The 26,662-nt window shown below is 44.6% G+C and overlaps 1 protein-coding gene across 1 annotated transcript in view; it reads left to right on the forward strand.

Moving 5' to 3' along the window:
• Positions 1–1,057: 1,057 nt before the first annotated feature.
• Positions 1,058–26,662, forward strand: part of PLCL1 (phospholipase C like 1 (inactive)) — a 56,599-nt gene continuing 30,994 nt past the window's right edge. Inside the window, exons 1-3 of the mRNA XM_037398186.1 lie at positions 1,058–1,174; positions 13,674–16,145; positions 18,354–18,557. Of these exons, the coding sequence (XP_037254083.1) occupies positions 13,725–16,145; positions 18,354–18,557 (2,625 nt within the window). The 5' untranslated portion in view covers positions 1,058–1,174; positions 13,674–13,724. The remainder of the gene's footprint in view (positions 1,175–13,673; positions 16,146–18,353; positions 18,558–26,662) is intronic.

The following is a 26,662-nucleotide window of genomic DNA, read 5'->3' on the forward strand; positions in this document are numbered from 1 at the left end:
GTTGGTGATATACTTAAACTGTAAAAATGCATGTGCTGTGTGAAACCCAAGGGACCGTAATATTCAGGCATGCAGCTGATTTACTTGTGAGACAGAGGAATTATCATTATTTAGCAAAATGTATGACCAGAATAAAATTACATTACAATTGCAGTTCTGTATTTATTAAGGAAGACCACAAATGACCAGTTTTTTTCTCTCCCTAAGACTTGAGCTCTGGGAAGTGGGAGAGCTCTTCCCTTCAATGTGGATAGTTTTAAAGAAACGTGATAAAAACTGTAGCACATCACCATAGCAGATCAGTTATTCTTTAAATAAATTGGATGTTTATGATGCTGCAGTTTGCAGCTTATCGAAGCACTTGTAACCTGCATAATTTACTCCCGATTTTGATGAGTAATGCAAACATTCAGCATCTGCACTGGTAAAAATTTGGAATGTGCCTGCTTATTAGATTCACATAATATGATTTAATGAGGCTACCGCAGCTGTCTCTTGGGTACTTATTTCCTTTGTATTAATGGGGAAATCTGTGTTTTGCTTTTAAGGGAGATGTTTAATTTGTTGTACTGTTGCTAAGTAGACCGTTGAAATCATTGTTCCACTTGTATGTTGGTCTTAGCCCTGTCAACTCCTTCATCAGTGCAGCAGCATGTTTCATGGCTTGGCGCAGTCTGCTGTTACATCAGCAGGCATAATTCATACCTCCAGCCTAGCTTGTCAGCCTCAGGATGTCCAAGGTGGGTGTGTTGTATGCACTGTGTCCATAGCTGCAAAGCTAAAAAACTGTAGATGGTAGTAAAATACTTCAGAATTTTTTTGGGTACGCGTATACATACAGACACGCCTCGGTACCCCTGTGTACACTTTGTAGAGGAGCGATCAGAAATTTTCCCCTAATCTGGTGTTGTGATGAAGCTTGTTGACAAGGGGTAGTGCCGCAGAGAGAGGAGCCGGGCAGCCACGCGCGCAGGGGGATGGAGCGCACTCCCACCCACGCCGGGCGACTGGGCCGCGCTGGGGCTGCCGCAGGGATCTGTCTCGTGGGCTGCTGTGGAGGTGGTGCCGGTACCCGCACGGAGAGCCTGACACCAGCTGTACAAACTCCTACACCTCAAGGACGCTTTCCTACATTGGTAAACAGTTTCCTTGGAGGAGCTAATGCATTTGTCAGGTATGCTGAAAGAGGCTTTTTTCTCTCACAGAAAGCTGGGGCCTTCAGGCAGCACGCTGGGGGCAGAATTTCACCCCCAAGTGCATTATAGACCAGCTAAAACAATGCTGCTGTCTTGCCCCCATAGTTCATATTTGGCTTTATGTATTCTGTCTCAACTTATTTAATAATTCAATTATTAATGACAGTCAGAATTCTTAAAATATATTCCCATTAAACCAGTTTCATTACCTTATTTTATTGATTTTTTTTTTTGTAACTTCCTTGCTAAATGTAAGGATTAGAGTTGATCTGAATCAGCATAAATGTGATTAATGAAGAAATAATTTAAGTTGATTAAAAAGGGCTTAAAATAAAGTGATTAGACTATGGAGATTTGGGTGGCTTATTGGATTACACATTTTATTCCTGGAGGATTGTTGTAAGATTTAGAATGAAAGTAAATTGGTCATCCTATTTTGGGCCCTCAGTGCCTGGTAATCTCCAGTGCCATACCAGACCAGAAGGCATAGTCATGTTGAACAGGTTTCTCTGGAAAAACACAGGATCAAATTTTTGAGCCAATTCCTAAATAATCAGGCCAGAAGATACCACTGAAATCTGGTCCATTCTCCGTTATGCGGGGCTTGAATGAAATCCCATCTGACCTCACGGCCCACCCTTTCGGAAGGAATGAGGTGCTGATAAATACCTTTTAGGTGATGGAGACTCTCTTCAGCCACCCTTGGGAGGCTGTGACCATCGTCAGCTTTCCTCGCTGCGGGTTGTCTTTGCTTTGGTTATGGTGCTTTATATAATCGTTTATAGTCTGTGATGATGTCAGTCTACATCTTGAATTTCTACGTGGTCCTTAAGGAAATGTAATTTGAAGGGCTTCTTAAAATACATTGATGCAATGGAAACCATTACATTCTGAATAAAACCGCCCGGATACACCTTTGCCAGGGCGTAAGAAGTGTCCTTTAAAGTTATTCCTTACATAAATTTGGACTTATGCAATTGCGTATGGGCAATGTGTGTATTGAATTAGAAGAATCTGGAATCTCTTTCTTGAATGTGTTTTCCAAAATATTCTTGATTCTTGTTGCTCTTGTGAGCTCTCTCCAGTCCTTTCTAAATGGAGGGTACCACGTGATGGACAAATACAAAGATATTAGAACTTTACTATCTAAAGTAGATACTATGTCTGTACAACTAAGTATACCATCATGATGATCTTTTTGTTACATCATGTGCTGATCATCTGTGATGACAAAGTAGGGTTTTTTTCCCAAAATTACTGTTTCCTGGATCAGAGTCCTGTAAATAATCCCTGCCCTTTGTGTTTCCAGATTTATGACCTCATATATTGGTCTTCTGGGAACGGGCTTTTGTTTGGTTTTTTTTCCCCATGCATTGCTTGTCAAGCAGTCTTTTGGCTTTTGGTCACTGACTCGTATTCTTTGTTTTTCGTTTCTGTTCAAATCTTGGCTTTCTATCATCTCTAGACTCCATGTATATTGATTTTATGCTTTCTTCCAGGTCACTCTAAAAATGCTAAATAGCACTGCGCTGAGAATGGGTTCCTGCAGGATCCCATTTGAAGCATATCTACATGACGAGTGTTCCAGTCTACTGTTGCATTTGAGACATGTCCTGGTTTTGGCTGGGATGGAGTTCATTTTCTCCTTAGTAGCTAGCACAGTGCTGTGTTCTGGCTCCGATGTGGGAACGATGCTGGTAACACACTGCTGGTTTCAGTTCTTGCTGGGCGATGTTTATACTAAGTCAAGGACTTTCCAGTTCCTTGGGCCCTGCCAGCGAGAGGGCTGGGGGGGCACGGGAAATTGGGAGGGGGCACAGCCAGGACAGCTGGCCTGAACCAGCCAAAGGGGTATTCCATACCATGGGACGTCATGCTGAGTATATAAACTGGGGGGTGAGCTGGGGCTCGGGGCCTGGCTGGGCACCAGGTCAGCAGGTGGTGAGCACATGTACTGTGCATCACTTGTTTTCCTTTCTCCCTTTCCCTTTGGATTTTATCCTTTCCACCACCTTTTCCATTATAATTATTTCCTTTTAATTCTGTTTAAATTGTTCTTATCTGAACCCTCAAGTTTTACATTCCTTTCCGATTCTTCTCCCCACCCCTCTGGGTGAGAGGAAGCGAGCGAGCAGCTGGTGGTACTTGGTGGCCGGCCGGGGTTAAACCATGACAGACATGTAATGTATCTTGTGTTAGATCCATTTAATGTCTTCTGAGTTTATTACTCTACCTTCTTAATCAAAATGTCATTCAGTACCAAGTCCAGTGCATTGCAGAAACCATAATACATTACAGAGTCTAAGTATATTGTGATGACTTTGTGTGTATCAACCAAACTTTTAATCTCATGAAAGAAGAAATATCAGGTTAGTCTGACAAGATCTGTTTTCTGTAATGTTGGAAATAGTTAGTGCTAATTATCTTTTAGTCTTACTTAATCAAATCTTTTTTCAGCTTTTCCATTATTTTGACAATGAAAAATACACACGCACAGATCAGCTGCAGATCCAACATTCAGAGGTCTCATGAAGGGGAGTACCAGTGGGGCAAGCTTTTCCTTAGCCAGGTCTTTCTAAACTCATTTGGCTTTTCCTCCTGAGTTACTACTGGAATTCTTTTGCTGTCGTGTAGTGAATAAATGCTCTTTTGTACTATTAACACCACCAGTGTTCCCACGCAGTGACGGACTGCTGGTGGGATTCAGCCTTTTCCTAGTATTTTCAGTTGAACTGTCTGGACCTTCTCTGCTGCAACTTCCACCTGCCACCAAAGCCTTGTCCTGCATGTATCAGCTCCACCAGATGCTGAAAATAGACTCCTTTGTTTATTTTCCTCCTTTACTAATTTCTTAATTCTCTTTACTTTGTAACCCACTCCAACAACTTCTCTTATTTTCAGTTTGTAATGTATTGCTTTGTTATAGCTGGTTTTCTTTCCTGATTAAGAGAGAATGTTTTTAACTAGCATAAGCTTCTTTGTGGCTTGTCTGGTTTGGATAGCGTTTTCCATGGATTCATTGAAGAAAGTTTAGATGATTTACCTACAGATCATCCTCTTCTGTCAGGTTTTAAGGAGGACTTCCCACAGATGTAATGGGAGGTCTCTTTAATATTAAAAAAATAGTAATGTTTTTTTGAATTGAGGCAGGTCAGATTCTTGCAATTCTGTCTCAGTTCAAGTCCTTAGTTTTAGTTGTGGTTTTGCTGTGTTTTTTTCTCTAGACAAGGGATGCAAAGAAGATCTTGCTCTGATTTAATGTCTGTATCTGAATAACTAATTTCTTATAATGCTTAAAGCGCATGGGGTTTTTTTGGACAAGATGCAGAAATGAACAAAATCATTGCAGCTAAGAGCCCACGGAAGGGTGTGTGCATAGTGTGTTGTGTTCATGTTTCAATTTTTGCAGCATTGCAGGATGCTATGCATGATGCTGTTCTCCCAGGCGCCCAGGTGATGTGGAAATAAAAAGCCCATCTTCTATCGTTCCAAAGGCTTCCAAGCCCAGTAGGTTCTTTCTGGTTTGAATGCTCGCACTCTCTGAGCCCTGTGGGTGGCTGGGGTTACTGCCACGGCTTATTCTGCAGCCTGTGCCATCACACCGAGACTTGGATACTATGCAGAGGGTTGCTGCGGCAGTACGCACAGCCAGCTGGGGCTTCCCTGCTGGCAGGACCGTGGGTGAGGACCTGGAAGCTGGGTCGGGTGTCTCGGCGTCGGCTTGCAGGTGTAGGTGTGACTGCACCCACGCCTGTGCAAATGTACAGAGCAGCTTCTAAATCTTGTTTCAGCTAGTGACAGTGGGAAGTTGCTGTGGTCTCTGTGTTTAGGAAGGACATTGTGGCAGTGCCCTCTGCACTTACTGTGGAGCTGTCATGTCTCTGACTAGCGAGAGAGATGAATGCTGTGCTGAGATGTACAGATCCTGCAGTGCTCGTTTCCCTGTTCCCTGGAGCCACGGCAGCCCTCGTGTCAGGGTCAGGCTGTATGTAACTCTCAGTGAGCTTGCGCAGTGTTCGATAGCGGTATTTTAGAGTCCTCCTGGCCGTGGTGCTCAGGGCTGTTGGGAGGATGCTGAGACACTGGATCTTTGGTGTTTCCCAGCTCCTGACCTTAGATCTTCATTTATTTTTCTGCTGCAGGTTCAGGCTGGTTATATGCCCTGTGCTCTTGTAATGCCTCTGCTCCAGCTCTGTGTGAAGAGTGGGTGGAGCACAGCTCCAGTCTGTTCCTTCTGGGGGGCACTGGGCTGTTTTCTCCAGATGCAGCTTTTTCTGCTGTCATCCACGCTTTGGACAGCACAAGGCCCCATCACTGCAGTCGCGTTTGTAAACCTGAAATCAATGCAGAAGTTTTAAGCAGGTATAAATGAGAGTTCAAGTTACTCTTGGTGCTGGCTTGTCTCCAGATGGGATTTAAGGGCATGCATTTGATTTATTGCATCTAAGCAACTTGGGACCTTCTCCAACCTGAGAGACTCTTTTGCTGTGCCACCTACTAAGAGTGGTGATCAGCTCAAATACTTAAAACAGGTAATTAATAAGGACCCCTGGTTTGGTTGCTGACCTCTCCTCTCTGGTCTGAGGCAGCACTATCTGTGGACTCTGGCGTAGACTGCTCGGTACAGCTTACCTACCTGCAGATGGAGGCTGACAGGAGCTGTGGACTGCTTTGCTTGGAGGCAGGAGCTGTGTAAGGCAGGTCTGTGGTTGCTGTAGGGGTAGCTGCATTAAGCAGACACTTCTTTTAAGTTTTGCCCCAGGTGCATTCAAAAGAGAATCTGTACAAGAACAAGAGTTTGTACAGTGGAGCTCTCCTGGGGATGCTGCAGCCGAGATCTCATTTTCACAGTGCTTGCTGCTACTGTTTCTGCTTGAAGACCAAGTGTCTTTCTGTCTTTCTCAGGTTTACATTCCCTTAGAGCACAGGGATAAATTCAATCTATGTCCCAGGTGCCCTCAGAGACTCATAAGCATTACAGCCTGTGAGCAACCAAGTGCTTGGAAGTGAAGGGAATGTTTGGGAGCGGCAGTGGTTGAAGGCATTCATTACATCCAGGGGGCTGTGTCAGTCCCTTCCAAACTAAAAGCCTCCTTCCAAATGGAGATCAACTGGAAGTAGATCTGGCACTTGGGGTGTCAGAAGTGAAAGTTTTGTTCCACAGGGAGAACAAAGAGGAACCATAAAAATCTTCTGCATCGGTTGGGGCCCTCCATAGGGTTATATGGAGTTGTCTTGTGTATGTATTGAAGAGTCATACAGGCATTTGTTTCTCACTGCAGATGATGCTTAACACATGAAGGGATAGGTACTTGCACCGTTATTTAAGGACTGTCCTTGTAGGAGGCAGTTGGTTGAGAAAGCATAAACAGAAAAATTCAGGAACGATGCAGAAGGAGCCATGAAGTGGTAGCCTCATTAGAGACACTCCTGGTCTTGTGCTTTTGGAAGCTTCTTGACTTTGGCTTCACAGTCCTAATTATAAAACCAAGCAGAAGTAGTAACTTCAGTGTTGTACCATGCCAGAAAAAAAAAAAACCCTTCTTGAATTGCGTAGTTTCCATTTCCAAAAAGTGTTTCCAGATGGAGTCTTTGTGTGCTGCTGCTTTTTTTCTTTTGCTCTTATTTGTCATTTAAACAGCAGAGGTAAATTCTCTTCAAGGTAAAATTGAATAAATTTGGCAGTGTTAGTGATTTTAAAAAGCAAGAAGAAAAGAAAACACACAACAAAGCATTCCTTGAACAGGAAATCATTTTGGTTCAGGTGTTCTTTTCGAAGATCTCCTCCAGACATCCTTCTGTATCCCCCTCCAGCCTTACACTCCAGTATTTGAAAGTGATTTTTAGTAATGGAGGATAAGAGGAAAGCAGACAAGCCGTTATAATCTTGCCTCCTGTGGAACTTCTCCAGTGGGGACTATTCAGCATCCCTGTGGTCCTCACTGTTTTCCTGCCTGTGGGGTGCCCGTTATGTGGGGCGACGTTTCCTCCCCTTTTGATGAGAAGCTGACTGTAAAGTCATTATTATAGGTCTTGGTGACAGTCCACTGCCCATGCCCGATGTCGAGGTAATCCTGGGGAGTGGAGAAAAGCCTGTAAACGCTGATATTACTGTTCCCCATGACAGTGTGTCACAGTTTCTCCTGTGTCTAAGTTCCCTTAGTTGTTGCTTTCTCATGAATGGTGAGAAATGGTGAGAAAGCTTAGGCTTCTACATAGAACTTAAGCTTGAGTTAAACTGCTAGTTAGTGATAACTAGCTGGATTTGCAGACGTGCCAGCAGGACTATTTTAGTATTTGGAAAATCATTGGACACTGTGTTCTGAAGCTATTTCTCACGTATCTGTCCATGTTGTATTTTTGGTCTGCCTTAAATTTTCTGTTTATTCCATTACGTCTGTATCTCAGCTTTTAAGAGCATATGTGTTAAACTTTGGATCCAGTCTTTATTCCACATGTGCATAAATCCCTGAATTAGCAGGAATTTTGCCTTGAAGAGGCTACTGAGGTTGGTCCCACAGTGTTAACATCTGCTTTCGCTATCTGTTGAGCCGTGCAGTTAGCCCAAGGGTGAGCGGCAACATCCCCGTGGCTGCCTGTGCCAGTGATGAGGTTGTTTGCTTGTTCATGCGGAGGTAGCTGCTTTGTGCCACGATTTGTCAGCCTGGATGAATTTTGAGTAGGTAACCTTTTCTTTGCTGTCCTGTGAGTTGTCACAGTGGATATCTGATACTTGCATCCTACAGGCCTAGACAAGAAAGATTAGAGGGAGTTCAGCTCACTGATCTGTTGTGATAGCAGAGGCTCTGAGGAGAGCCAATAAAACCGGCGAAATGAGCAGTCCTGGGATGCTCGCTGAGGATGGCCAGAACATGGCAGAGAGTCACAGAAGAAAGCTTTGTGTGCCAATAATGGATGCCAGTTTCCAATGATCATTGCTACCTGTAGTAATCACGTACCAGTACTGTAGGTTCAAGCTTTGAGTCGCATCTCTGATCAGGTGGACTAAGCCCCACATGTGCATGGGATCCGGTTGCAGCCCCGACCCCAACATTGCCTTTCTGCGTTCTCTTGGATAGTTTATATAAACCTTCCCTGCTCTGACTGACTTCATTACAGAAAAATTGCACCATTATTTGTCAGCCTGCTACATGGTGCTTCGAGTGCCACCAGTGACTCACTGACTTATTTAAAGTTTAAAGGTAGATTTTGCCACCAGAAGTACTGTAAGACTTTAAGATGTTCAGGGGCTGGGCTTCTGTCTGTGTATAAGTGAAATATCTAGAAGCATCCCCAAAAAACCTCACCCTGTAGAGCTAATTAGTTTCTCCTGGAAAAAAAAATAAAACAGGTAATCAGTTGGCCAATTAAGTCGATTATGTGGAGTTTCCAGAGCAAATAGTTTTTTAGGATACACCATTTATCACAAGCTATTTGTGAGGACAGGTTAAGTTGTCTGTTATTGATTTCTTAGTAGTAGGTTCTCAGGAAACGGCAAAGATCGGAATAAAGCCTCTCTTCCAACAACAGTGATACTCACCGGTGAAAATGTATATTGGTTTTGGGGGAAATTGCTCTTAACCACAATTAACAAGTTTAGCTCAGCATCATTACTGAATTTCGCATCCTTTCACAGAAGCCCTGCAGCTCTTAAAGGCCTTCTGATGTCTTCAGCTAAGTGATGCTTTTTGCCCTCCTGTCCTCCTTAGCAGGATCCTGGAAGGCTGTCAGTGCTTTAGAGGCCCTTCAGGTAACTTAATTTCAGACAAATAATAATTCATGAGCTTGACCTCTGTGTGCAGGGTTGCTATACAGCTCTTATTACTGCCCTGTTCCTTAAATTCAGATCAATTCATGTCTTACAGTTTTGACAAACGGGGTGCGATGAGGTGGAGAGCATGTTTAGTCATTTTTTTTTTAATCCCTTGTATTTATTTCTGTTCGCTTTTTGATTTAAACAGCAGAAGACTGTGTGGTCAAAGGTCAGGGTGGATGGGGTGGAGTTTTCCCACAACTGCTGATGGCTTGCTGATCCCAGTGTTTATATATCCAGTCCCTCTGACGAGGATGATGTGTTCGACAGGAGAGCTTCTCCTATTTTGGGAGCATGCTTAGGTTGGAGTTCTGAATCCCTCCTTTGGAAACGTTTAGAAAATGTTAGGATGCGGTCAGGTCAGCACTCAGATACATCTCCTCAGTGGTAACTGATTTCAGAGCAGCTGTGTGTATGTTGAAAGCTAAGCATGTGTTGAAGGTGGTCTTGAGGTGTTTTGCATAATGGTGTTATGCAGGCTCAGGAGCAGGAGACGGAGCCAGCTGGCTAGGTCGCCTTGTAGGGGGTGTCCAAAGAACTGAAGGAAACCATAGTCTGAGTCACTTTGAAAGAAGTGTCCTGCCTTGGAAAGCACGAGGTTTCCCCTGTAAGTAGGGATTTTTTGTACGTGCTTTTGTGTGTGTACGTTGCATGCAAACTGGCTGTGTTTGTTTCCAGTAACAGTGTTTTGTATAGAGCTCGGTCGAGAAGGCCTTAGGGTAGAAAATCTGTAAGTTAGTCGTTTGTTTTCACACTGATGTAGACTCTCTGGCAAGCATCGCCCTTTCCTTCTTTCATTGCCACAATAAATTCAGTGTCATCAGTATAAGTGACTGAGGGTAAGGGCAGCCCTGGGCCAGTTGCTGTGTGGTAAGATCAGTTTTGATGGACTTGGCATCATGCAGAAAGATAGATTTTTTTCACCTCCAAGATTCAGGGGTAAATCCAACTGTGCTTTCTGGTTCCTTCGGTTAATGGTGGGGAGCAAGTGCTCTCGTGTGGGAGAACACACACTGGTTTTTTGCTAATTGGCATTGTGCATCTGCAGGTAGCACAAGAGGGTAGGTTTGCTGTTTAATTTGCATAAGATGTTGGCAGCTTTTAGTTTGCCAGGGGGCTGTACTCATTCCTGTTCTTGGTAGCCAGTGAAAGGTAAAACACAGCAGGAATTTAGCCAGTGGAGACACTGCAGCACAGAAGTGTCCTTAGCTGGATGTCTTGTCTTAGAAGAGCAACGTGTCAAAATTGGATTAAGGCAGAGACTTGAAGAAAGGCAAAAGCTAAACTAAAACTAGCAACCTCAGCCTGTAGGCTTAGTTGAACTAAGCTCAGAGGGGAGGCAAGGTGTGTTTAAATCATCTTCTCCAGGCTCTGATGTGAGTGGATCCCAGTGAAGGGAGGATGCTTCTGGAAGGAAACGCTCCTCTGCTCACTGGGGTGATCCCTCAGACCTGGAGGTGTGTGGCCTGGCTAAAGCGTGGTGTCAGGATCTGGAGCCGCGTGTTTAAGCAATGTGAACGTGGTAGAACAAAAGCGAGCGCCTGGCTTGTCAGGCTGAGAAGACAGCATTTGAGCTTACAGAAACACATTTTGAGTTTTTGCAACACTAGAATAAATAACGTCTTGATAATTATGAATGGAAACTGTCACATTAAATCTAGCAGCTCTCACATTGAAAGACTGAGTGTGTTCGTATTCTGTAGAGAGCAAGAGGGGGATAGCTGATGCATTAATAAGCTCAGCAATTACAGTTTTGCAGGGTTTGTGTGTGTCGTATAGTAGATTGGGAGATTGTTAGTATCGGTTAAAATAAGCCTACCAATGTCAATAATACTAAAATCTCATTAATTTTAGGCAATTAGCCTGTGGATTAGACTTGAATCCTATTCAGTTGGTTAAAAGGTATGGGGAAATCCTACTCTGAGATGAACAACTGCTGTTGTACAATTCTGATGTTCCTTACGTAGCACCAAGTCCGAAACCAGATGTAGCCATCAAAAATTAAAGCAGGGAAAGAGTACACAGAGTATAATCTGATTCCCTCCAAAATCCCTGAAAGGTTAAACATGAATGTTAAAAGTCAACTTTTGTTGATTCTCCACGAGGCTAGTTAGGTTTTTTCCCCACCTTAATAATTGAAAAATAGCTGATTAATTCCTTATATGTCTTATTTTCATCAAAAAGCACAAGTATTTTAGAACTAAAAATAAATGGCTTTTATTTTTCCACAGAAAAAAATATTAGTCATGTAACAATTCCCGCCTCTCTAGCAAAGACAAAATGGCAGACCTGCAGCTAAATCAGTTACGCTGCTCTGATGAGTTCTCCACATCTGGCCCCGAGCAACCCCAGTCTGTCAAGGAATGAATCACTGCAGAGTCAAAGGCCATTAATACATCTTCCTATATGAGAAAAATTATCTTAATTAATCATCAATCTTAAATCTAAACATTGCTCCTGTAAACCTAAAGGCGTAAGAAAGAAGAGGCTCTTCTTGGACCCGCAGGGTAATCATCTGCCTTTGTATTTATTAGGATCCATTGCTTGAAGATTTTCATTGGCCATAGCTGTGTATTAAAACACAGTATGTTAATGCAGGATCAGAATATTTTAGCAGAAAACTGTAATTAAAAAAGTAGCTGAGCTGAGGCACTCACTTCATTGACTTCCTTCCCATTTTTTTAAGACTAATTCTCATAATAAGTACTACAATGAATGGCTAGAGTAACTATTCTTGTCAGTAGAAGCTGCTGTATCAGTTTAATGAGAAAGCTTTAGCATAAGGTGTTTAGAGGTTTTGATTTTGTTCCCAGCAGATCCCATGCCTTGAAAGCCAGTTTGGGGTGGGGAGGGCCACTGGGGTTTTGGAAATATTTTGTATGTCATTGAGTGAAGTGAGTGAATGACAATAGCAATTAGAAACAGAAACAGCTATACTGACTAATTTGCCAAAAGTGTCCATACAAACAGGCAAGTCGTGAGTGGAGATGTTCCTATGAGCACCAAGAGTGATGCTCTGTGGCTGGGAGAGCTGCGCAGGGTCCTGCTCAGGCACGGCCAGGCAGGACAGGCGGGGGGGTGGAGGGCACTGCTAGACCAGGGGTCACGGTCAGGATTTGCAGGGGAGTGTGACTTGAGGAAGGGTGAATGACATGGCAGATAGACAGGAGCTGCGGGGAACCAGCTCCTGGGGGAGGGAAGGGTACTCCAGGTTGTCCTGTAGGTAGTCCTGTACCAGGCATCGACATTTCCTCACCTTGGGACTCTTCTCAAAATCCAATCCAGGCAGCAAAAGTCCCTTCAACAGCAGAAGGCAGAGAACTGGGAAAATGTTGCTGGTGGCTAGGGAAACAGGAGGGAAAGCAATTTTAGCGAGTGTTTTGCTATTAATTACAGCCTTGAATGATGTTTTAAAATATTTTTGGTAGCAGTTGGATAGTTTGTGTTCTAATGGAGTAGACTGAAATAACGCAGACAAAAAAGAATGATTAGCAATTTATAATTATTGTGAAATGTTTTGAATTGATAATATGTGGGAAAAGATTTAAACTTAGTTGCTGCACTGAAATTACAGAAAGCTTTGCAGGCAGCTGGGTTTACATCCCGGAAGCAAGTAGGTAGTTGATACTGAAAAGACAGTCACATGTGTCTGGCGAAGTGTCTTCTCAAGAGCAGTTAGAACATACGCCCTAAAGACAAAGGCTTTGGGTTTCTTGCCTGGCTGTCCATTTTCCCACAGCGCTTTGTGGTCCCAGTACACAGAAATGACCAGAATAGCTACTTCTCAAAGCAGCTGGGGAGTCAAGAGTGTGAAGTAGGTTAGGGCTGAGCAGAAGGGTACGCAAGACTCCCGTGAGAGCCATGCAGTTGTACGTGCAGCAGAGATGGGCTTCTCAGCCTAGCGAGAGCATCCTTTGCTAAAGGAGACTAAAATACACAAATAAGAAAGCCCAGACTCTCCTGGGTGTGCCTGACTCATGACTGTTGCTGGGTTTTGGTTTAATCTTGCTTGAGGTGCCCCAAGGTTGCAGAAAAGATACGGAATTGAAACAGGACGCTCATCTGCTGAGCACCAAGCTGTCATGAGTGCCCTACAGGCGTTCTGACCCGTCCCAGGCTCTCCTCCCAGCACTGCTTCGGAGACTTCTTCCCCTTCTCCTCCCACATAGGCTGAGACTCTTTTTCTCACGCCTTTTTATCCCAGCGTTCCTCCTTTATTCACGATATCTCATAAATCCTAGTGAGATCCACCCCACTTCTAGTTATGCAGGCCTTAAACGGGTGCTGGAGGTTCCGATGAACCCTCTCTTTCCATGTATGTCTATTTTGAAAATGTATGTGGCACAAGCAGATACGACCTCCTCACAGCTGTAGCATATTGTTGAGATCTGGAAGGCAGTTTAATAGCTGCAAATGTCATTCATGAAAACTTGGTGTCTCTAATGCTGCAGTCAATCAAGTCGCTGTATAGCTCAGTATATTTTATAGCTCAGTAGGGAACTGAATTGTGGGAAGGGGTAACATGTTGTGTTTTGAGGTTCAGAAGAACAGGAATTATCTTGAGATAAACATATCTTCTTTATTATTTATGTACTTGTGGAATGGCCAAATAAAACTTACTGTTTTGTTTTGTCTTCTTTTTTTTTAATGTAATTATTCCACAGGATCCTTCAAACCAAAAATGTGGAAGAAAGAAAACAGTGTCCTTCAGCAGCATGCCATCAGAGAAGAAAATAAGCAGTGCCAGTGACTGTATCAGCTTTATGCAAGCTGGGTGTGAATTGAAGAAAGTTCGCCCAAATTCCCGGATTTATAACCGTTTTTTTACTCTGGATCCTGACCTGCAGGCTCTTCGTTGGGAGCCGTCCAAGAAGGACCTTGAGAAAGCCAAGCTTGACATTTCTGCTATAAAAGAGATCAGACTAGGGAAGAACACCGAAACGTTCAGGAACAATGGACTTGCAGACCAGATTTCTGAGGACTGTGCGCTGTCGGTAATTCATGGTGAGAACTATGAGTCCCTTGACTTGGTTGCCAATTCAGCTGATGTGGCCAATATTTGGGTGTCAGGATTAAGGTACTTGGTTTCTCGTAGCAAACAACCCCTGGATTTGATGGAAGGCAGCCATAACACCCCACGGTTTACCTGGCTAAAAGCTGTATTTGAAGCAGCAGATGTTGATGGTAATGGCATAATGTTAGAAGATACATCTGTGGAGCTAATAAAAAAGCTTAATCCCACCTTAAAGGAATCAAAGATTAGATTAAAATTTAAGGAAATCCAGAAAAGCAAAGAGAAACTGACAACACGAGTAACAAAAGAGGAATTTTGTGAAGCGTTCAGTGAACTTTGCACAAGGCCTGAAGTTTATTTCTTACTTGTGCAGATATCTAAAAACAAAGAGTATCTAGATGCCAATGACCTCATGCTGTTTTTAGAAGCTGAGCAAGGAGTGACCCACATAACAGAAGAAATGTGTCTAGATATCATACGCAGGTATGAGCTTTCTCAAGAAGGGCGGTTGAAAGGTTTTCTTGCAATTGATGGATTTACGCAATACTTGTTGTCCCCGGAATGTGATATTTTTGACCCAGAGCACAAAAAAATTGTCCAGGACATGACACAGCCTTTGTCACATTACTACATCAATGCATCCCACAATACATATCTCATAGAAGACCAGATCAGAGGGCCAGCTGATATCAACGGTTATGTCAGAGCTTTAAAGATGAGTTGTCGGAGTATTGAGCTAGACGTTTGTGATGGCCCAGATAATGAACCCATTATTTGTAACCGTAACAACATGACATCACCACTTGCCTTTCGAAATGTTATTGAGGTAATAAACAAATTGGCCTTCTTTGCTTCAGAATACCCCCTTATTCTCTGCCTGGGGAACCACTGCTCAGTACAGCAGCAGAAGGTAGTGGTACGACACATGAAAAGCATCTTCGGAAACAAACTGTACACAGAGGCACCTTTATCCTCTGAAGTCTACCTCCCATCACCTGAGAAACTGAAAATGAAGATCATTGTGAAGGGGAAGAAGCTGCCTTGTGACCAGGACATATTAGAAGGAGAAGTCACAGATGAAGATGAAGAGGCTGAGATATCCCGGAGACTGTCGGAGGACTTCTCGAGGGAACCGAAGCTGATCTGGCTCTGCAGGGAATTGTCAGACTTGGTGTCCCTATGCAAATCTGTCCAATACAAAGACTTTGAGACATCCATGAAAGCTCAAAATTATTGGGAAATGTGCTCCTTCAGTGAGGCAGAAGCCAGTCGGATTGCAAATGAATATCCCGAAGATTTTGTCAACTACAACAAAAAGTTTCTGTCCAGGGTGTACCCAAGTGCTATGAGGATAGACTCCAGCAACTTAAATCCTCAGGATTTTTGGAATTGTGGTTGCCAGATAGTGGCAATGAACTATCAGACCCCGGGGCCCATGATGGACCTACACACCGGCTGGTTTCTACAGAACGGGGGATGCGGGTACGTTCTCAGGCCTTCAGTGATGCGTGATGAGGTATCTTACTTCAGTGCAAATACCAAGGGCATTGTTCCAGGGGTCTCTCCCCAGGTCCTGCATGTCAAAATAATCAGTGGTCAGAACTTTCCAAAGCCCAAGGGTGCATGTGCAAAAGGGGATGTCATAGACCCCTATGTCTGCATAGAAATACATGGGATTCCTGCAGACTGCACCGAACAAAGAACTAAAACTGTTCAGCAAAACAGTGATAACCCCATTTTTGATGAAAGCTTTGAGTTCCAGATCAACCTGCCGGAGCTGGCCATAATCCGTTTTGTTGTTTTGGATGATGACTACATTGGGGATGAGTTCATAGGGCAGTACACCATCCCGCTGGAGTGCTTACAGCCTGGCTACAGGCACATACCACTGCGGTCCTTTGTTGGCGATATCATGGAGCACGTTACCCTCTTTGTTCACATTGCAATAACCAACCGAAGCGGAGGCGGGAAGGCCCAAAAGCGCAGCCTCTCGGTGAGGATAGGGAAGAAAGCAAGGGAGTACACCATGCTGAGGAACACCGGGCTCAAGACTATCGATGACATCTTTAAGCTGGCAGTGCATCCGCTACGAGAGGCTACGGACATGAGAGAGAATATGCAGGTATGACACTTTTGTCGCGTGTGTTGGTGTGTCCTGAACGTGGAATTGAAGGTCCTGGTGCAAGCTGCTGGTTGGGCAAACGTGCTGAAGCTGGTGGAAGCGGGTGAGGCTTTGGACCCACCACTGTTGTCAGCCTTTAATGGGGTGTCGGAAGGCTCATAGTTACAGGTGCTAACTAAAAAGCAAATGTGGGGTTAGGCAGAAATGTTTTAAAAAACCAATAGGCCCTCTCCAAATGCATGCTCTGCTGGTTGTTTTTGTCTGAGAAGGCAGAACTGAGTGTTTGTTTGCCCAGGCCTCTGGTTTCAAAAAACTTAATTTCATCGCTGGTGCTGGAGAATGTCAGCAAGCCTTAGTTCTGCTAACCGAGTGAGGGTTAGGCTTTTAAATTTTTTTGTTTTGATGAGCTTGAGAAACAGTCAGGGGATGTGTCATTAAGGTCTTGTCTACACCAGAAGATCCCAGTGTGCAAAGAGCAGCACGTTTCCCCGAGTGCCCGTTGCTGCCGTTTGCCCAAGGGCTGCAGGTGTCCACGCTGGCACCCAGTGCCGCTCGCCTTGCGGTTTCCTCCCTGCTAAGGAGCCGCGTTGTGTCGGCTGGCTGAGCTCAGGCTCGGGTGCCCTGAGCCTGCCTGGGCTCGGGGGGCTCCTGGCTCCATGTCTGCCTACCCGTGCCGCCCTGAGCGCCGCCGGAGCCCGCTGCGGCTGGCCGTGGCGGGGCCGGGCACACAGCCCCGGCACAGCTGCCCGGTTTGACCTTCGTGCCGCTGGGAGGTGAAGTGGCAGCGAGGCCCAAGAGGAGCCAGCCTTCCCGTGCTCCCTGCACGGCAGGGCACTGCCACTTGCTGAAGGGGCAGCTCAACTCAGGGGCCCAGGTGCTGCCTAGAAACAAAACTGAGTAGCGTTAAACAATGAGTTTTCTTCAATAAATAGCTGAAATCAGCCATAACTATCTCCTTGGTAAAGACACAGAAACAATTCATTTTTCTTTCTTGTAAACTGGAGAAAAACACATGGTACTTCATTGACCCCGCTCTGCTGGCCGGAGTCTAAAGCAAATGAAATGTTGGCAGCTGGAAAAGTTTGCAAGATGACTTAAGTTTTAAATCACTCCCAAGGGAATAGTCTAAGCATATTTTTAAGAATGGGAAACTCTTCCCAGCCTTTCCTTTCCTGCAGGCCTTGAAAGTAACTAGTTCAGACTGCTGACTCCACCTTCCGTACAGGCCAGGCACTATATGCACACTGGAAGTTCTATGTAAGAATCAGATAAGAAAATACTCTCAATCTGGCTCAGAAACAGCATTAATGTGCCTTCTAAGTGAAATTTCAGTACAAGGTCTTGTTCTGGGGAATGCCTTGTAAAAACACAGTCATTAGATTTAACTGCATGCTGATGTATTTGATTAATGGGAAAAGCCTCTGTTAATTAGCTGGGCATTTTCTGATTACTTTTTCCAGCAAGATGTGCAGGAGAACATTTACAAGGTACATTTACAAGGGCTGTTACAATGCTTACTTACACAGATTTGGTGCATCGTGGTCACTCGTTGTGTGACTCAGGAAGCTAAATGCTAAGGGCATGGCAGCCATATAGCCACTGACTTGATAAATAAATAAATCTGGCACGTTAGCTTGGTTTGACCTGTATAGCCAGTATTGATTTTCTTACATGTGACCTATGAAGGGGAAAGAGTGTTTGTGTTTCTTTATCATGTGGTAATGCAAGGCTGAAAACAAAGTGGTTTTTTCCTGCTTGCCTTTCCCATGGGAAATACAAGCTCTGTCGAACTTGTTCTTGCTGGAGGATGATAATGACAGGAGAATGAGGCTATTACAGCATCAAAAGCAATTGGAATCTGAGCAGTTGGGAAGAGAAATAGCATTTCAGGCTGATGGTTTAATATGCTGGGGACCAGAACTTGTCCCTCTCGGGGCTGGATTCGCCATGCAAAGTAGCTGCAGAGCTGGTAGCTTCAATACCTGGGCCTGGGGGAAAGCTGGGGCTGGCAGCGGGCATGGGGAGCTGGGAATAGGAATTCCATGGGCGCCAGCACCCCGGGGTCCGTGGGGAGCCCAGGGACAGCGGGGTAGCACTGCCCTACATCACAGGGGGGGAGCGGGCAGGCACTGACAAGGTACTGGCAAGCAGCAGGGACTGAGTGGCAAGTGGCAACATGTGCTCAAGTATTTCTTTTCCTTCCCCCAGAACGCCATGGTGTCCGTCAAGGAGCTGTGTGGGCTGCCGCCCATGGCGAGCCTGAAGCAGTGCATCCTGACCCTGTCCTCGCGGCTCGTGAGCAGCGACAACACACCCTCCGTTACCCTCTGCATGAAGGACACGTTTCCTTACCTGGAGCCTCTGGGGACCATGCCCGATGTGCAGAAAAAGGTCCTGGCGGCATATGACCTGGTAGGCACTTACCATGGCTACCTCTGCCTTTCCCCACCGTTGTGAAGGTGGCAGGCTATGCTGGCTGGCTTTCGCGGGCGCAAACGTTTTGGTTGATTAAATGAGGCTCTTCAAATGACTTTGGCTGTGCACAATTGTCCTTTAATCACCAAAGCGCCACACTGGGCTTTTTGTTGTTTGGGTTTTTTTCTTTTTTTTCTTTTTTTTTTTTTTTTGAACACGGTTGTGGCTAGCACAGGTGGGCGCTTGAAGAGGACTTTGTTTACAAGAATAGCAGCAATTCAGCTTGTACTGGCAGCTGTTAGTCATTGTCCTTGGGAAGCAGCAAGATTTGTGCACTGCCCCTCGCTTGCCTCCCTACAGCAGAGGGCAAGGCCATTAGGCAGAGAGCTGCAGCATGGGAGTTCCTGGGCAAGCTGAGCCATCCCCTTCCCAAGCCTTTCAGCAGCGCTGCTAAGTAGTGCCCTAGTCCCTGCCAGACCAAGTCAGTGCTGCCCTTGGGGGGGACATGGCAAAGTTGGAAGGGAAGTTTAAAAACATCCATTTTTTTTGCACGGGGAAGGAGAGGTCAATGTGGTACAGGCAGCAAGGTATAGAGGTGAACTGAAGTCATTCCAGGTGAGCACTGCTGCTCAGCCTTGACATATGTTGCTGCTGTGGGTGACTGAGCAACAGCTGTGCGTGACTTCCAGCAGCAGAAGTTGCTGTCACATGCGCCTCTTGGGCTGTGAGGCTGCCCCGTCGCTTCCCCAGCCTTACTGAACGGTCTGCAGCAATCGAGAGCAAGCCGCGTGGTTTTGCAAACCCTGATTTAAATATTACGCTGTGGCAACCAGGCTAAATCACGATGCATGTTCAGTGCACAGCAGCTATTTCTGCAGCTTATGTTCATAAGAAATAAAACAGTGAATAACTTCGGGGCTATTGAATTGCTTCCTGAGACCCTGAAGTGTTGCAAAGAATGATAGCAGCTTTGACAAGCTATTCAATGTGCCAAATGCTCACCTCCTTTCCCTCTCGTTTTTTTGCCTGTTACAACACGCTTTTCGGGAGAAAATCAGCTTGGTGGGAAGAGGGAGACACTGATGTTGATTAAAAGAGAAATACTAAAAATACTCTGAAATAACCCTTGGGTTTCTTTCAGAGTGGTTTATATTACTTGAAGGTGATTAGGTTGTGGAAATAAAATACCAGCTGTAATGATACCAGAATGAGGATTTGCAGATCCAGTTGATTGCCATATTTTAGACTGGAGGGGTTTTTTTGATAGATCTGTTACATGGTGTGATGCTGGTCTGAAGGAGCAAATACCACATAAATAAGAGATTTTTCTGTCTTTGGAGGCCTGCTTAATGGAGTTTTACCAAAATGAAAGTGTCACCTCTTATCTTTGTAACTATATACTGAAGAGTACACATGGGACGTTTCAAGGCCTCCTTGTGCTTTGGAAACAGTTTTTCAATTTCAGTAGGTGAAAGGCCTCTTTCAGATGCAGACAAAACCACTTGTGTAACTGTTTTAAATAATGTTTGCTCACACATTTGTCTCTGATGGAGGAAGATGTACCTTGGATGTCAAGAGACAGTACAAGGAGCTTAAAATCTGAGGGGAAGAAGGGAATTCTTCTGTGCCTATGTAAGGGTTGATTTGAGATGTAATTCTAGTTAATGAGAACATGATACTTGAAATTATTTTTAACCTTTGCCTGGCTGGGACTGCCTCTTACTTTGCTAAAACTATTTACTGCTGGAAAAGCCAAAGCCAGATTTAATAAGTGTTTTTGCTACATTTTGGATTTTTGCCTTTTGAGGCAATGCCAGCACCAGAATATTGAAATCTATTCAGCCGTTTCTGTGTTTAAAAAAAAAAAGAACTGTCTCTATCAATCTTGAGATTTGAAAATGCATTGTGGGGAGGGGTTTGCAGTTTTAATGTTGTGAAAGGGCTCTTCCTTGCTATGGTGTTTGTAATAACTTGGTATAATCCCAGGTCTATTTCTATTAAATAATAATAATTCCCCCCCCCTTCCTTTTTTTGGTGCAAATTGAAGCACGAGCAGATGTTGGTGGAAGCAATCTAAAACATTGTAGCTTTTTATTTGTTTGTTTTTATTCAAGATACACTGCAGTGCAGCTTTTTAAGTTGTTGATAAATATGGCTTCAAGGAATTGGATCCACAAGCATGTGCTGCATGTCTTTAATTCTCCAGAAATGTCTTTACTTCAAAGCACTTTTTGGGTGAACAGGCCTGAGAGCAATTTTAAATGCATAAAATAGAAGCTGTTGTTGGCCTCTCTCTTGTATGAACGGGCTGTATTTCTTAATTCCTTTTAAAGACCCTAAGCCTTGTAGCGGGAACTGTGACTGTAGGTCTGCCTCACTCAGGGGCTCCACTGCACAGGCAGCAAGATTGCTGGGCCACCCCATCCTCGCACCTCCGAAAACACCACCTATTTCACATTCTTTAAAAAGTCTGCTTAGAAAATAATCTCTGATAAAAACAGCCCTAATGTGCTAGAATTTTTTCCTCTTACAGGAAATTGCCAATAGAACGTACCTTCCCCCACTCCACGGAAAGTATAACCTCTCCCTGCCTGTTTAATGGGGCGTATCGGGGCTGCTGGTCCAGGCAAATGGAGGTGCAAAAGCTCAGAGACCTGCCACAGTGCTCTGGGAAACAATTAACTGTCTGTTCCCTCCTGCTTGGCCTTTGTCAGCAGGCATGATCGACAAAGACCGCTTTGTGCAGTTTGTTTGGTTTTTTTCCTGGGCAATTAATTTTACCGTTGTGTTCTGCATTAAATATTTTCTTTTGAGAGAGGCCTTATTAGAATAAAATCTAATGTGCTTTGTTTAAGGAACCAGAATGATTTTTCAAGACTTTTTTTTTTTTTTTTTTTTTCAAATGGTCACATTGCAGTGGTTTAGTGGAACTCAAGTGCTGCTGTGCCTTGTGAAGGAGCGGCTTCACTGGTGATACTGGGTTGTATGGAGTTTCTGCAAAGGAGAGCAGGGAATGGTATTTACCAAAACTGAGAAAATAAGGTGGACCGTTGATAATACACAGAAAACATTTTTGAAAGTATGCCAGCTGCCAAAAATACAGTTTAAAATAGCTTATTTCAACTTACAGCTTTTGTTGCTACCATACATAGAGTATGATGAACGGATTCTGTTCATGTTGTCATTGATTCCCACCCTTACATCCTGGGACGGTGTGGCATGTCACTTGGAGCTGTTTTTCAGACCTTTCCCTTCCTACGAGGAAGGACTCTGGCTCCCCCCCTCCCCCCCTCCCTGTGTGCTCCCCCTTGCTGGTGGCTGGCCATGGGAGGATGCTCGCTCAGGTGGGCAGCACGTGCGGCGTGCCTTACAACCTGTCAAACTGATGCCAGTGTTCTTTGATCACACCTAAAAAAAGAGGATGCTCAACGTGAAGAAAGGGGACGGGGCCCAGCTGGACCTGGCAGATGGTTGAATTATTCATTGCAAACAGTTATCTTGTGAAGTTAGGATTATTATTTTTTTTTGGTTGAGAATTGCTCAGAAACAGATTGTGGTTTCTCTGCACAGTGTATCTATGTGCTGCTGCAAGCCTGCATGAACTCAGGCACGCTTCTGCGCTTTGCTTTTCATTTATTGGTTCAGCATTACTTTTCCTCCAAGATCCAATGATTGAATCGTTTGCAAATCAAAAGCAATAAACAAGTGATAATAAATGTTCTTGGTTTTACCGGATCTCCTGTGCATACAGAAATTTCTCTAGAAAAGAAAAGAAGCTCCCAAGTATTTTTACATGTGTTTTACATGAATTGTAAACAACAAAAAGTGTAAAAAGGGTTGAACAGAGAAGCTATTTTTTAACTCCTGTTGATATTGATGTTTTTCTCTGAATTCAAACTTCTTTATTGGAGCTGATCTTGTTGCTTTGGAGCAGACAGGTAAGGAAGGGCAAGGTGTCTGTAGGTAGTTGAGAGATGGAAAGTTAGTTAAGAATGTTTCAGGCAGCACAGAGATGGATTGGGGATTTTTGAGTAGAGAATTAATACCTGTGATGTTGCTGGGGAGCAAGTCAGTGTGTTTAACGGCAGTGTTTTTGTTGACACAGGCACTGGTCCATGCATGCTAGCAGAATTCTGTTGAGGTATCTGTGGAGAGGGACTACTCTTTGTTGCTTTGCCTACTTTTCTTTCCAATTCAGTCGTTTGGAGTTTCTTCGTCTTGATGCAGGCATGATGGCTTTTTATTCCCAAGGAGAAAGTCCATTTTCCAAGTTTATGTCAATGCAAAATGACTAAATAGATTTTTGTGAGCTTTTCCACTGAAATTCATATTTCAGCTGGGATAGGCTCATCCCCAAAGGAACATTTTTCACAGTTCTCTGAGCAGCAAAAGACAAGGGATATTGCAGAGCAGAGTCCACTGCCAAGGAAGTGTCATAACACACTGATGTCAAACACAGTCCAGTACATGGACAACATCTTGAATTCGTATCTGTTTTAAAGAGCTTTCTGTCCAAATTTTGACAGACTGGGAAAGCAGTAATCCTGGTTCTTTCTCCATTAATTATAATTCTCTCTATTATTTAGCTGCCACTCTCACTGTGTCTCTCTCTGATAGCCCATGTCCCATAGTCCCTTCTAAAACAGAACCTGAAAACGGTCAGATCAGAACTTTTCTTAAAGAATGAAGTTCTAGTTGGGTACCTTAGTTACTCTGGTTTAGCATAAGCGTTTTGGAAGCTGACCCCTCCCCGTGTTTCTCCTGTGCTCCTCTTGTTTTCTAGGGCACCAGTCCTCATGCACCACATCACATCCAGCAACACTCTGACACCATATTTCCCCAGAAACATTTGTAAGTAGAAACATTAAATTTGAATTGAAGGTGAATTTTACTCAGTTCCTTCTGGAGTTTGTGTCAATAAGGTATTTCAGGTGTTCCCAGTTGATGTAATCATCCATGATAAATGTTCCTTTCTGGGCTGTTGCAGGGGAAGGCTCAGATACAGAAGCCTGGCTTGGAGCATACTGGGACAGAGACAAGGTGGACTGGTGGCCAGCACTCCTTCCCACATCCTGGCACCATGCACACATCCTTCCATTGTCGCAAGGCTTGCTGGCACACAGTTGATGGCCTGGCCTGCGAGGAACGCTCCGTGCTTAGGAGGGAATGCTGTTCCAGTTTTCATGAGCCCAGTGTGCGCTTCACCTGTTTTTTCAAATTGGTTGTATTTTTGTAGCCTTTTTGGGGTTTGTTTGGTGGTGGGTTTGGGTGGTCTTGGGGTTTTTTTGGTAGTTGGGGGGGTTTTTTGGTAGTTTTTTGTTTGTTCGTGGTTTTTGTTTTTAGCAATGGAGGCACGACAAGGTACTCCTTCCCCACGAGAGGCGTAGGAGATTGGGACAACAGCCCTGAGGAGACACCTGAGAGAAAGCTGCTTTTCCATTTGATGTTGTCAGTCTCTGTTCTAAACTTTGGAATATTTATGAGAGGATTCTTTGAACTATCCCTTTTGTATCATTTATCTTCCCAGCAGGACAGTGCATTAACTTGCCACCAGGAGTTTTTCATGTCTTTTTTTTGGTCTTTTTTGGTGAGACTCTGCTGTGTTAATTTCCTCTCCCCTTTTCAGTTTGTCGAATAGTTTGTAACAAAAAGAAGAAACTGGTCTCTAGCACAGGAGTTCATAAAAGTAAAAAGAAATAACATTTTCTGCTCCGTTTGTACTGGTCCTGTGGTTAAAATGTCTTTGGTACAGACAATAAATAAGCCTGTTAATTTTTTGTGAGTAAAAATACGATGCCCTCAGTCTTAAGAGATTTTAAATTTCACTTAAAATGTATTTTTGTTTGTAAATAGCACTTAGCAGAAGTGACAAAATCAAGCATCATTCTTGCCACGAAGCAATGGGATTTCAGATTTTATATTGCATCCTATATTTAGAGGCTTAATGAGACAGGTCAGTTATAGTTTCAGCCCATGGTCTGTTCTGCTTTCGTGGTCGCGTGTACCGGACAAGAGAGAGCTCCCAGGTTTGTGCCAGCTCTTGCTTCCCATGCCGTTGTGAGAAGCTGGCATGATTCTAACAGGGTGCTTCAGGTAAACTGATCAAGTTTAGGCTTCTTGCTTTCAGCATTACGTAAGAATATCTAGATTAAATGGGCTATTTTGCAGAAAAAACTAACCTATGCAGATAAGGCTTTGTATTCCTCATTCTCATTAGTTAATTAAACGTGACGTGTACTTCTGGGACTTGTGCCATGTGCATCTTTTGTCAATCTGAACAAGCCCCTTATTCACTTGTTGTGAGAGCATTTCTGGCGCTGCAGCCTCTCCAGGAGGGTTAGCACCTCCGGGACTCAGACAAACCCTTGTGTCCCTGCTCCCACGGAAAGGTGGCAGGGGTCCCAATGGGAGGATTTGCTAGGGTAGCTTTTTAATTCCCTGTATCAGAATCAGGTTTCACATGCTTTACTCCTGCTTTTATCCATTTCCCCCCTGTAGTTACGTTAAACAGATCACTCAGTAAAGTCTGATCACCATCTTTCTGACGTGGGAAATGCACGCTGAGCAATCCTGCCAGCTTCAGCAGCTGCTAAAAATTTCCTCACTGACTCCAAGTGGACCCAGTTACCAGCCTCTGTCCTCTAAAGGTTGCTTTTCAGTATGTGTTGCTTGGAGGTTAATCCCTGGAAGCTCAGCGTTCAGGAGCTAACACTGGCGGAGCATCCGTCTCCTGAGGGAGCGGGACGTGCCGTGCTCTTTGCGAGTCGCTCACCGGAGCCAGCTGCCGTTTGGGAGCCGACATACGCAGCAGCCGGCTGGGCTGCCGGCAGGTGACCGGGACTTACCCAACTTCTCAAGAGCGCTGCTCGGCACAGGTCTGAGCAGAGTAATGGTGCATGGAAATCTGTGCTGCCAACATCAGAAAGCTCGCTCTTCACAGTTGGGACGGGTTGGTGGATTTCAAAACGTTGCTGGCAAAGCTGGACTTGAAAATCTCAGGCCATGGTGTGATTTATGGGTTCAGCTTCCCAGCAGAAAATCTCACAGCCTTCCATGTTGTGTTCAGGGCTTCTGGTTCTTGTCTTGGCACCACAAGAAGAAGGTGACATCCCCAAGCAGGGCTTCAGATGTGATGCCAGGTGGAAAAGCAGAGGACCATGCAGACGGGGAGACCGTGGACTCATTTCAGAACCATTTCAGCCAAAAAAGAAAAAGCGTAGCTAGATGCTGTGACACAGGACTGTGAGCAGGAGCTATAGATGAGCAGAACCACAGTAGCAAAGTCTTCCCTGGGGCTGTTGGATGGGACCAAGCAAGGGCATCTGTGGCCAACATGTTGCAGCCCTGGCCAGCATCGTCTGCTGTGGCCAGGAACCCTGCCAGAACTGCTACCACTGTCCTGTGTCCAGCAGGAAAGCATGGATGGGGCACTAGCTTCTAGCTGAGTCTCTCCCCTGCTTTTACCTACATTAGATTGAACACGGACAAATTGTTAATATCAATTCCACTAAACAGTTACTAGTAACTTAGCTTTTTAGGTGACATTTACAATGTTTACGGAGTAAGTATCCCTGAAGCTGCTACCTTGGGTATATGTAAAAACCTGGGGGGGGGGAGGGGGGGGCAGGTGGGCATTAAAGTAAGTTTTCAAATTAATTTGGTTATTTTTTGAGGGTTTTAGCAGTTCTGTTGCCAGGATTCGCACAGAATCCTTTGAAGAGTATCAACTGTGATGTGATTAAAAAAAAAAAAAAAAAAAAGCCGAAATAAAAAGCCAAACCAAACACAAGCCTGCTGTTCCTGGGTAGCAGTTCCTTGCCTGTTGTGCTCCTGTCGGTATGAATCAGTCTCTGCTTCTCCACGGTGAAGACCCAGGCCTCTCCCTCGCACTGTCCCACTGTTAGGGTCCTTCACCACAGCATTGGGAAGCAGGATCTCGTGCCCGCCGAGATGGCGTGTGCAGTTCTTGTTGGGAGCAGTCTGGCCTGTCACACAGAGATGCCAGTCCTGCATGCTGTGCTATCGCAGGCGGCGGACACCCAGTTAGCCAAACCCGTCTCTCCCAGTTGGCCCAGGGTGTGTTATTTCTGCCTAGCGTGTTG

Source organism: Falco rusticolus, chromosome 8, assembly GCF_015220075.1.
Source record: "Falco rusticolus isolate bFalRus1 chromosome 8, bFalRus1.pri, whole genome shotgun sequence".
NCBI lineage: Eukaryota > Metazoa > Chordata > Aves > Falconiformes > Falconidae > Falco > Falco rusticolus.